Source organism: Vulpes vulpes, chromosome 2 (assembly GCF_048418805.1).
Source record: "Vulpes vulpes isolate BD-2025 chromosome 2, VulVul3, whole genome shotgun sequence".
Classification (NCBI taxonomy): domain Eukaryota; kingdom Metazoa; phylum Chordata; class Mammalia; order Carnivora; family Canidae; genus Vulpes; species Vulpes vulpes.
In genome coordinates, this window is record NC_132781.1 from 17205128 (window position 1) to 17218114 (window position 12987).

The following is a 12987-nucleotide window of genomic DNA, read 5'->3' on the forward strand; positions in this document are numbered from 1 at the left end:
TCTGTCACTTCCCAACCTTTTTATTCTCTCTTCCCTATTTACCCAGCTTCAATTTCATGGTCTATCATATATGTCCTCAAATACAACCTTAATGGCCTTGCCCCTTATCTTCTATGTGTGTCAAAGTCTTAGCTACCTGCCTACTCTGTGTCAGTACCCAGACTATTGAATATGTCTTAAGAAGAGCACAAACTGTGGTGTTTGATCTTAATTTAAATTTAAGAAGCACATCTCAGATGGGCCCTAAGTGTTATTGGAATCAATATTTCTTGCTATTTCTTCTGTATTAGTCTAGCCACTTAACTCTCCTTCTCTCTTTTTTTAAATTAAAAAAAATTTTTTTATTCATGAGAGACACGGAGAGATGCAGAAAGAGAGAGAGGCAGAGACACAGGCAGAGGGAGAAGCAGGCTCCATGCAGGGAGCCTGACGTGGGACTCGATTCTGGTCTCCAGGATTATGCCCTGGGCTGAAGGGGGCACCAAACCGCTGAGCCACTCGGGCTGCCCACTCTTCTTCTCTTTAAGGTGACTAGTTCCTCTTCTCCATTCTCCTCAGACCTCTAGCACCACCTCTTCCAATCCATACTTACCAGGAACTGATACCCTCATGATTTCATTGAGAAAATAGAAGTAGTCTGAAGAAAACTGCCTCATAATCCCTACCACCAAATGTAGCATTTGTTGCATGAGTTAGTTCTGTCCCAGAACTTTATTTACTCCTATATTCAAATATAATTAGCAACTTAAATTCTAATATCATTTATAAATCTGTTTTTGGGGATGCCTGGATGGCTCAGCGGTTGAGCTCTGCTTTCAGCTCAGGGCATGATTCTAGAATTCAGCAATCAGGTCTCACACTGGCTCCCTGAGGGGAGTCTGCTTCTCTCTCTGCCTATGTCTCTGCCTCTCTCTCTCTCTCTGTGTCTCTTATGAATAAATAAATAAAATCTTTAAAAAATCTGTTTTTGGCCATTTTAGATATGCTTCTCACAACCATCATCCTTTAAATTACTATAACCAGGAGTTAATATGTTTGTGTCTTAACCACATAAAAATGGTATTTTTAAGAAGATGATTATTAACAGGGGCAGTTAGTAAAATAAGCACTTAAGTAATTAAACACAGGAAATTAAGAGAAGAAATCCTTTGGAACTATGTTTGATTATGCTGTTAGCCCACAAACATATAGTTCTTACTTATATAAGTGATAGACGAAGGAGAAAAAATGTGAATGACAGAAATGAAGATAAAGCTTCAAACTTTGTGGATGAGAACAAGTCATGTGACAGTTTTGCCTTCATACTTTGGGAAACTTAGGTAATAGAATTTAGTTATAAATATGTTGACTTTAAATTTATGCTGTTATTTGCCTCATGTTGCTCAACCTAAAGATTCAGTTTTGAAAAAAAAAATAAAGGCATTAAAACCAAAAAAAGTCATGATTCTTATGCCAGCTTTAGTGAAATTTGTATTTATAGAGTTGAGTAAGAGTCTGCACCTTACCTAACACTGTGAGTAGCTTAGATAATCAAAACAAAGAGGAGAGTCCCTCGTTGGGGGGCAATCTCCCTCATTGACCTGAGTTCACTTACCTATTGGCACCTGTCTGCTCAGGCATGGGTTTCTACACATTTTCCCAGTTTCCTATGTTCTTAACAAACCTTTATCATGCTTTCCAGGATCATCTCCTCATTCTTCATTTTGTAGATGACCTAGCTCCTGCTTCACATAGTAGAGCCCAACAGGTATAATCTCAGCTCACTTCCTCAACCCCCTTTTACTTAACTAATCTCTAATCTTGGGAGAAGAGATTTCCTTGCAAGGTATCTACTGAAATCCCTCCTTTGTATCCCCAGGGTTCCCCAAGTTGTGGTACCTGTCCTTGCTTATATTATTTAGCTTCCTTCTCTACCTCAACCCGAAATGATCTGACCCCGACCTAAGACCTTATGGCCCAGATCAGCATGAACTTCCTGGTTTTTAAATTTAGCATTCTCTTTCCAGTTCCCACCCTCTGTCTCTGCAGCATTTGTTCCTATTGTCACACTCCTCTGCTTAAACCTTCTTGTGGGGGAAAAAAACCCAACTTCTTGTGGCTTTTCATGTGCCCAGAGCAGGTGTTCAAAAACATAGAACCAGTAGTTCTGATCTTTTCTGAGCTTTCAACCTGTATTTTTATTTTTTTATTTTATTTTATTTTTCTTTTCAACCTGTATTTTTAATGACCATTACTGCCTGAATCTCAAATATGTTAGAGTCAAAAACAAAATTATAATTTCCTCTAACCTCCTCTTGCTAACTTATTAGTTATGTTCTGGGGTTATCATCATTTTACCATGTGTCCAGGCTACTTACCTTAAGGTCAACCTTGACTCCTCCTCTTTCTCTTATTTTTCTTTGGTCTCTGAGCTCTGATGAATATCTCCCAAATCTTCCTTTCTTTTCCTGCTACAATTTTTTAGGACTGTTGCCTCTTTCCATTTCCTGTCTCTTGTCTGGGTTATTTCAATAAATTCAGGGGTTTTATATTTGGATTTCATGAATAGACCTCAGAGGATCTAAGAATACCCTCAAAATTACATGCAAATTTTTTGTACATGTGCATTTTTCAGGAAAGGCCCATTAGACTATTCTATAGGAAAGAAAGTAAGAGATAGAACGAGAGAATATGACAATTTAAATGAGCCAGTTCCACTGAGTCCTCTTCTTTCCTGCTCGTGTCTATTTAGTTCACCAGCCAGGGCACTGATCTCTGAGGAGTGAGACACTAAGAAGACATGAAGAAAGACCAGGTGACAGCAGTCAGTTCAGCTTACAGACAGTGCAGTCCAGTGGCCACAGATTAGAGGCCTTTCTAGCATCAAAGCCACATCTTAATGTCCTGCAGAAGCTCAGGAGAAAGCTGGGGCATCAGTAGGGAGGAGGCCTCCTAAGGCCTCTGGACCCATTTGTTTAAATGCTTCCAGAGGGTTTGGACAGAAATGAAAGGTTAATTGGCAAAAATCCAGAGCCAGCCAGAGAGGCAGTATCCCCAGAAAAAGGTTAAAAACATTCCTCCCACTACACTTTTACCTTTATTCCTTAGTCCTTCCTCCACTCTACCACCAGTTAGTTTTTTTTTTTTTTTTCACCAGTTAGTTTTTAAACATATATTTCACTGTGCACCTTCTCTGATTAAAAGCCTCAGGGTTTTTACAAAACAAATGAAAAACTCCTGGGCATGGTGTCAAGGCCTTCCATAGTTGGTAGCCTATCAACTCATCTTCAGACTCTCCCGTCCCTTCCTCTCCCTTCCCCTCCCTTCCCCTCCCCTCCCTTCCCTTCCCCTCCCCTCCCCTTCTGTCCCCTCCCTTCCCATCTAAGGCTGTAGCTGCAACAGGTTACTACTGGCTGTTTTGAAAGGATGGCTTCTATGTCCATGCCTCTATGCCTTTGATCATGCTAGTTTTCCTTGTTAGGTGCCATTTCCCCTCCTGTGTCCAATCATGAACCTCCTGCTGTCCTTCAAGTCCTACACTAAGTGCTGTTTTCCCCTGTGTCCATCCCTAATTTTCTGCCATTACCCTGGCAGAATCAATCTCTCTTGGCCAGGTTCCAAAAACATTTCATACATATCTCTGATAATGTCATATTGTAGATAACCTATTTTTATTTCTGTCTTTCCTACTAAACCAGAAATGCCCTGCAGGTAGGGACTGCCTTTTTCATGTTTGTATCCCTAACACCTAGTTTCATACCTAGTCCAAACAGGAGCTTAATACACTTTTGTTGAATGGAATTACTTACGAAGAGTTTTTATGACTCATTTAAAATTAGAGACCAATGCTTATTTAATAAGTCAGAATAGGCTATAATAATAGTAGTAATAACAAAGTCCCATTTCCACTGCTTATTCAAGTAACTGCTTCCTTTGTGGAAGTGGATTTTGAAAATCTTCACATGTCACTGTATATTTTTGATGTGTTTTCTTGAGATCCTGAAAGAATTACAGTTCTAATGCTGACTAGAGCCTTTATGACATTCTTATTGGTGTCCTGTTGAATAGATTCTATCATTTCAGAGATCTGTATGATATACAGTAGTTCCATGGATATACATTTTATCTCTTTCAGACTTCATGGTAATATTTTGTGAATTGTTTATAAAGTCTGAGTCCATTTAACTCAAACCACATTAAATTGAGCATTTTCCACATATGAAAACAGAGTTACGGAGTTAAGAGTCTAGTACGTACAGTCCCCAACTTATGATGGTTTGACTTAATGGTTTTTTTGACTTTATGATGGTGTAGAGGTGATATACATTCAATAGAAACCATACTGCAAATTTTGGATTTTGGTCTTTTCCTGGGCTAGAGATGGGCAGCACAATATTCTCTTACGATTCTGGGCAGCAGCATCCATGGTTCCCAGTTGGCTATGCTATCTCAAGGGCTGTCTTCAGCGTACAATGGGTTTATCAGGAGGTAACCTCATCATAAGTTGAGGAAGATCTAAATATATGTATTAATATAGTTTCATTCTGCTAAATTTGCAAGGTCCCAGTAACCATAAATATTTTATTAGGTATTTAAAATTAGTTCAGTAGGGCAGCCCGGGTGGCTCAGCAGTTTAGCGCCGCCTTCAGTGCAGGGCGTGATCCTGGAGACCGGGGATCGAGTCCCACATCGGGCTCCCTGCATGGAGCCTGCTTCTCCCTCTGCTTGTGTCTCTGCCTCTCTTATCTGTCTCTCATGAATAAATAAATAAAATCTAAAAAATAAAAAAATAAAAATAAGAATAAATTAGTTCAATTATGAAAGTAAACACTTCATAAATTAAGAGCTTCAAATGATTTTTTAAAATGGTCTTCTTTCCCTCATTTTCTTTGAGGAAAGGAGTCAACAACAATTTACTTATTCAGTTATTTACGGAGTACATATTATGTGCTAGACATTATGGTGGATGTTTGCGATTCCAGATTGATGAGATAGCACCTGCCTTTGAATAGTTCATGGTCTACTGGAGAAGGTATATAAACAAATAATTGCAACTTACCTTGGAGGAGAGTAAGGAAACTCTTTTGAGAACCCATGGTGAAGTTGAGAATCGATGTCTGCAGATGAATTTGTGGATAAAGAAGCAATGAGCTGAAGGGAGTTCATACTTGATTTTTTTTTTTAATATGTGAAGTAGGAATCTAGATCTTTTCTATGCATTAAGTGCATGAGATATTGCTTGAGAAGAGAAGAGTGAAGATCTGGATAACTAATGTGGAGACTGGGAGGTGGACTAACAGAAACCAGTAAAGGATGGCATGCGGTATTGAGAAACAGTGAGTGTGGAACTGAAATTGGATAACATGAAACTGTGAGAATCCCAGTCAGGACAGTGGTGTGATTTTCTCTGGCTGTGCTCTGTGACCAACATGAAGGTGCAGTAAAAGTCATATTGTGTTTAGGCCTGTGGGAGGAGTAGAACAGAATTGTAAGAAGGACAAGATGTTGAAAACCCCTGAAAGAAAGTATAGCTTTTTTTTTTTTTTAAGTATTTATTCATGAGAGACAGAGAGAGAGGTAGAGAGAGAAGCAGGCTCCTTGCAGGGAACCTCATGTGGGACTCCATCCCGGATCACGCCCTGAGCCGAAGGCAGATGCTCAACCGCTGAGCCACCCAGGTGTTCTGAAAGTATAGCTTAATGTGGAAGGAAGTACTGTTAGGAGGAAATTGATAAACTTGGAGAAAGTTAAATTAGAGGATGAGGATAAGGCCTGGTACTTTGTAGGTCCTCAGCAAGTCTTCATTTCTCTTTTCTGGCTTCCCTTTCCTGTGCCTTGTTTTACCACTGCCATGACCACCTGCCTCTGCTGTGGTTTATATGAATAATTTCAAATCATGATGATAGCAGTTGGCTTGGAGGGTAAGATTAGTGGCCAGGCTCCAAAGTCTTCATTAAAAGTGCCCCAATGTGTTGGTAAATTGAACACCAATAAAAATTAATTAAAAAAAAATTATAAATAAATAATTAAAAAAAAAAAAAGTGCCCCAATGGTTTGGATGCTGGCAGTGCCTCATGATATTGGCTTCTCAGGGAAGCTCAGGCCTTACTCCTTGTCTCACTACTACTTGTGCTCCAAGGGTGGATCAAGGGCAAAGACATTCTATTGAGCCATGTTTCTCAGGCCAGGAATTTACTCTGTGATGAGAAGAGTTAAGACTCTAAGCCTTTAAGGGTTTCCACTAAGTTTCCCCTGTCTCTACAAATCTAACCATAAACACAGATCTCATTTCTTTAAAGGATTTAAAAGGGAGTCTTTTTTTTGACATACGGAAGCAATGACCATACTGGCAACCCAAAGGGTCTTCCTACTCAGAATCTAAAATATATAGTAGAGTTGGTTGTACCTTGTGATTTCTTTTTTGTGAGTTATTAAATATATTGTCATAATTTTTTAAATGATTTTTAAGACTTTCATTCCAAATAAAGACAAACTATTATCTGTGGAAACATACTGTTTATATTTCATTTTTAGAAATGTTCTTTTTCACCTGTACTTTTGAGCATAACACTGAAAACTAATAAATCGTTATTTCACAAAGTGCTTTTTTTGGTGTAGTAAAAGGAAAAAACTCAAAAGATTCACGCATCCTAAGTGTGAGACTGCTAGAAAGGTGAGAGTTCCTAAAGTTAGTAAACTGAAACCACAGGTCCTTGAAATCTTAGAAATGGAGTAAATGCTCAAGAAGAGTTGGTTAAAAAAATCCTGGGGAGTCTAAATCACCAGTCTTATTCTTTCCCTTTTGTTACTGACACCTTTTAAGGCATTTAGTAATGCTTACCTAGGAAAGAATTGAATACTATTCTTTTGAAACTTCATCTTTATCTGGGTGGCGCTGAGAAAAGCATGTGCCTCCTTTGGCATTAGTCACATGAAGTAGGACATTCAGCTTTATCCACCAAGTCGTAACATCCATCTGGATCCTATGGATTGCTCTATACCAGCCAATGCAAAACATGTTTGCCCATTCTTCAAGGGCTTGTGTTGACAGGTAGACCTGTAATTTCTATGACTAAGATATAGTTTCCATAGCCTCCTGTATCATAATAGATTTTGTGTTGGGTTAAATTTGCCTAAAAGTAGATCTCTTTTGTTCTTTGACTTTAAAGTAAAAGATAATGGAAAACAAGTAATAGTTCCTAATTAGATATTTAGGTCAGAGACCTTTTCAGAGTTAAAAATATTTGTTCTAAATGATAGTTCAAATATACTTTTCCAAAGACCTTTAATTGGCAGCTTTCACCCTCAAATATTGGTACTCATGTAGGAATTGTTTCTGGATTTTCTATTTAAAAAAAAAGTTTTAGGGGTACCTGGCTGACTCAGTCACTAGAGCATGGGACTCTGGATCTCTAGGTCATGAATTCAAGCCCCATGTTGGGTATGGTGCCTACTTTAAAAAAAAAAAAAAGGCGGGGTAGAGCTTTAATTGTTCATTCTTGTTGTGCTCATGGCAGTTGGATATTATATGTTAATGGAATGACTGTAGTTTTCCTAACATGCATGCGAAGAAGAAAGAAAATTTTCCTTCAGATATCTTACTTGGATTTTAGTTAGTTGATATAAGACTGTTTTCCTTTTTAGGTTGCAAACATGTTAAAGGCATCCTGTTGTACGGCCCTCCAGGTTGTGGTAAGACTCTCTTGGCTCGACAGATTGGCAAGATGTTGAATGCAAGGGAGCCCAAAGTGGTCAATGGGCCAGAAATCCTTAACAAATATGTGGGAGAATCAGAGGCTAACATTCGTAAACTCTTTGCTGATGCTGAAGAGGAGCAAAGGAGGGTAATGTTAATATAATTTAGTAAAAGTTTGTTATCACTTATATGATGAATGAAACCCAAAGCTATGGGGGAAAACTTGTTATGTGATCCATATTTTGAAAAACATGCAGGTAAAATTTATTTAGTACTGAATTATATCACTGAACCAGGGATTATGGGGAATTTACATGATGTGAGCAGATGCTCTTACCCACATGTAAAAGCCAAAGGTTTTGCAAAAGCAGATCATGAATTTATTTTCAAGTGCCACTTTTATTCCACTTTACTTTCAGAGACTTGAACTCATTTATCCTTTGGAAAAGGAGGAAATTAAATTCATAAAATGGCTTATAGGATTATCTATATGTAAGGTTCATGTGCAGAAAGCAAGTTTATTTAGCACTGAGTCTCCTCAGTTGTAGAATGACAAGTGTGAGTTGATAGGTCTCAAAGGTAAGTTTAATGTGGTCTTAGAAAAAATTAATTAAAAGTCAAACCAGAGTTTACTAATTGTTATGGTTAATTTTATGTCAGTTTGATTGGGTCTCAGAGTGCCCACACATTTGGTTAAACATTATTCTAGGTGTGTTTGTGAGGATATTTCTGGGTGAGATTACCATTTGTATTGGTAGACTGAGTAAAGCAATTGCTCTCCCTAATATGGGTGGGCCCCATTCAATCAGTTGAAAGCCTGACTAGAACAAAAGGGCTGCTCCTCTCCTAAGAGGGAATTTCCTACTGCCTGACTGCTTTTATCTGAGCCATCAGTATAATGCATTTCAGCATCAGTATATCAGCATTTCTCTGCCTTTATACTGATACTGAAACTTCAGCTCTTCCTGAGTCTCCAGCTTGCAAGTCTTTGGACTAGAACTATACCTTTGACTCTTTTGTGTCTCCAGCCTGCCAACTGCAGATCTGGAGACTTATCAACCCCCATAATTGCATCACCCAATTCCTTATAATTACTCTTTCTGTAGATAGATGTAGATCTCTATTTAGATCAGTATAGATCTGTGTGTGTGTGTGTGTGTGTGTGTGTGTGTGTATGTATGTATGTATGTATTTTCAGGTGACCAGTAGGATGGATCTATAGATCCATCTAATGATTATATTTCTCTAGAAAACCCTAATACGCTAATATTAACAGATTTATTTCATTGACAATGCTTAAAAACATTGCCATAGGATTTCCTAGCAACACAGTAGACTAGGTAACCTGAAAACTTGTCTTCTATAAGCATCTTCAATTGCTGGGTAAAATATAACTAAAATCATATTAAATGCATAATTTAGTTCTCAGGAAAGAAAAGGACATCTTCAGAAATGAAAAAACTCTGAAAATTAGAGTGGTAAAGATATGAGCTGCAGCTTTTGGTTTTGGTAATGTATGAGTTTGGGTTTTAGTATCCACTAGTAGGCAGAAAATAAGTCCTTTAACCTACTTAAGGTGTGAACTAGGAACTGAAACCTTCAAAGGGGTTGTGTCTTCAGTGAAAAGAATGGACTAGAAATTGCTCACCAGCACGAAGAAATAAAAACATTTAGCTGTCTGAGTTCTGCTGTGGGAGTTAAAGAATCTCTAATGGGAATTCTGAACTACGGATTCTTAACTCATGCTTAGGATTTGAAAACACACATGCATATCACCACTGCCATCACCACTGCCACCATCACCCCTGAGCTATGTGGTTTGGGGTCCTCATGCTGAGAAATTGATTTAAAAATGAATCCTGGACTAATGATAGTATGGGGTTGATAGATATAAGCAAACCCCTGGAGAGGAGGAAAATGGAGGCTCAGAAAAAAAGGTCCCAGTGTGTAGGGTCACTATTCCTCTGGAGATACTAGCCATTTCTGGAAGGAGCTGCTAAACAGCTATGCAGCCCTTTTAACAGGCCAGCAGGAGTAAGGGGGCAGAGTTTAAAAATCTGTGGCTTATGAAGAGAGGATACCTGATGAACATGCCTCAGTTTGAGTTGGGACTCTGGAGGGCTACACAATAGAAGCAGGGAAGTAGACATGCTGTCACAGAAGCTGCAGACCAGCTTTGAATAGCATTTCTTTTAAATATAAAATTTTCTTTAAAATTAGTTGAAGGTTTCTAAGTCACTAGTGTCCCTTGGCATCCAGCAGAATTGTAGATCCTTCCTGGAGAAAGGTAGTATCATGCAGGGCCAAAAATTATTTCTGTAGTTTGCAGGTGAAATGCCTGGTTATAATCAAGAACAGTCAGGTATACAAAGACATAAAGAACTTGAAGAAAGAGAAACAAAAGGTGATCGAAATTGGACCTCCAGGTATTGGAATTCTCAGATACAGACTTTTAAAATAACTACACTTATCACATTCAAAGGGAAACAAGGTTAAGAATTTTGGCAGAGCACTGAAAACTATAAAAAAAAAATCAAATGGGATTCTGGGAATGAGAAATTCAGCAACTGAAATTAAGTAGGTGGGTTAAAACAGCAGATTAGACATATCTGAAGAGAGAATTAGGGCACTGAAAGATGTTAGACAGAAATAACGAGAGACAAAGGATGAAAGCAATGAAAAGTGATAGAAAATACTAACGCAAATGATGGAAGCCAGAAATCAGTTGAATGCTATTTCTCAGAAGCTGAGAGAGAACTGTTCACTTAGAACTTTATATCCAGGGGATCCCTGGGTGGCGCAGGGGTTTAGCGCCTGCCTTTGGCCCAGGGCGCGATCCTGGAGACCCGGGATTGAATCCCACGTCAGGCTCCCGGTGCATGGAGCCTGCTTCTCCCTCTGCCTGTGTCTCTGCCTCTCTCTCTCTCTCTCTCTCTCTCTCTCTCTGTGACTATCATAAATAAACAGTTAAAAAAATTAAAAAAAAAAAAAGAGAACTTTATATCCAGTGAATGGATAAATTGTCATGTAAATATATAATGAAGTATTCCACAGTAATAAATAAACAGACTATAGTTATACACAGTTGTGAATCTCACAAATAAATGTTGATCAAAAGAAACCAGACAAGAAAGAATACAGATTGTATGATTCCATTTATACAAGGTTCGACGAAAATATAGTGTTTGATGATATATACTTAGGTGGTAAACTATAGAAATAGAGTGAGAAGTAATTACCATAAAAAATCAGATTGGGGTTACCTATGGGGAATAATGGGAGGAGAGAAATTGGGAATAGTTGTAAGGACATGCTCCCACGATGCTAACCCTGTTCTATTTCTTGTTACATTATATGGATGTTCATTTTGTGATAGTTCCTTGAAACATGCATTCATATTTTGTGAACTTTCCCTCTCTGTATGCCATACTTCACAATAAAATGTTTAAAAGAAGTAAACTTAATAATCACTGTATAATATGGCAATAATAGTCATCAATAAAGTTTTTTTTGAAGGATAGAACTAAAATATGAAAAAAAACATGGGAAGTGAATTAAATCTTTATAAGATCTTCATACCATTTGGGAAGAAGATAGTACTGTTAATTAACATCAAACTGTTAGTGAAATGTGTATGTAAAAATTGTGCATAACTTTCACACTTTTCCAAAGCATGAGGAGGAGCTGGGAAAAGAATAAAGAAAATCCAAATACTTTAGAAGGCAAGACTCAAAATGTGAAGATATTGGAAATGTAACTTTAAAAAAAATTTAACTTACTTCAAGCCAAAATGATAAGGTACCTAGAATTAAATCTTAACAGGAAAATTAAAGGAAAAAATCATAAACATTTTTGAGACTCTTTTTTCAAGAACTAGTAATGATAAAAAATGTTTACATGTAAGAATACTGACAATATCATTAAGTGATACTAATTTATAAATTTATGCTTTTCCAGTCAAGTCTGGCAAGAATATTTTGGAATTTGACAACTTGGTGGGGTTTTTTTGTTTTTGTTTTGTTTTGCTTTGGATACTTGAGCTTTGAAAATTTTGGAAAATTATGAAGACATATATATATCATGATTGTATAATCTTGATATACATATCAATATGTAATTGTGTCAATTACTACTGGAAAGTTGTAGTAATCGAGACGGTTATATTTCCTTGCATAAACAGACCAAGGAAACAGAATAGAACACAGAAAGAACTTGCTATATGAAAAGTGATAATACAAATCAAAGGGGAAAGAATAATCCATGAATCAGGATGAGATCATCAGCTTTCTGTTTAGGTAAAGATAAAATACAGTCCTTATCATATCATACAGAATTGCAAAATGGATTTGCAAGAAATAAACTAACCAGAGTAAATGTTTTTAGAAGAAATCTAGGCCAAAAGCTTTAAGAATAAAGGCTAGAGAAGAATTTCTTTAAAAAAAGAAAAAAAGTTTTATTTATTTAGAGAGTATGTGCGCACACACGCAAGTGGGGAGAGAGGTAAAGGAAGAGGGACAGAGAGAGAAAGACTCTCAACCAGACTCTGCTGAGGAGAGAGCCCAGCTGGGGCTCAGTCTCACAATCCTCAGATTGTGACCTGAGCTGAAACCAAGAGTAGGCGGCTTAACCTACTGAGCCATCTAGGCGCCCCAAGAAGAATTTCTTTATTAAGATACAGAAATCAAATCCTTAAAATAAAAAACTGCTGAGACGCCTGGGTGGCTCAGTGGTTAAGTGTTGCCTTTGGCTCAGGGTGTGATCCTGGAGTTTCAGGATTGAGTCTCACATCGGGCTCCCTGCATGGAGCCTGCTTCTCTCTGCCTGTGTCTCTGCCTCTCTCGCTCTTTGTCTTTCATGAATAAATAAAATCTTAAAAAAAAAACCATTAATTTGGTTACATTAACATAATATGAAGAAAATTCCCTCTGACAAATTACACTAAATATAGATGTCTTGGGGCACCTGGGTGACTCAGTGGTTGGGCGTCTGCTTTCAGCTCAGGTTGTGATCCTGGGGTCCTGGGATCAAGTCCCGCAGGAGCTTGCTTCTCCCTCTGCCTATGTCTCTGCCTCTCTGTGTCTCTCACAAATAAATAAAATCTTTAAAAAAAGAAAAAGATGTCTCAAACTAGAGAGGATATTTACAATGCACATAATCCACAAAGAATTGATGTTTTATAAATAAATTCTCTGTAGTAACTCCTTTATAATAAAGAAGACAAACACCACAATTAAAAAAAAAAAAAAACAACTGGCAGGGGCACCTGAGTGGCTCAGTCAGTTGAGTGTCTGACTCTTGGTTTCGTCTCAGGT

At 37.8% G+C, this 12987-nt stretch overlaps 1 protein-coding gene across 1 annotated transcript in view; it reads left to right on the top strand.

The window, feature by feature from the left end:
• Nucleotides 1-12987, top strand: part of NSF (N-ethylmaleimide sensitive factor, vesicle fusing ATPase) — a 144068-nt gene that overhangs the window by 63042 nt on the left and 68039 nt on the right. The window contains exon 9 of the mRNA XM_072746950.1: nucleotides 7624-7823. Coding sequence (XP_072603051.1) covers nucleotides 7624-7823 — 200 coding nt within the window. The remainder of the gene's footprint in view (nucleotides 1-7623; nucleotides 7824-12987) is intronic.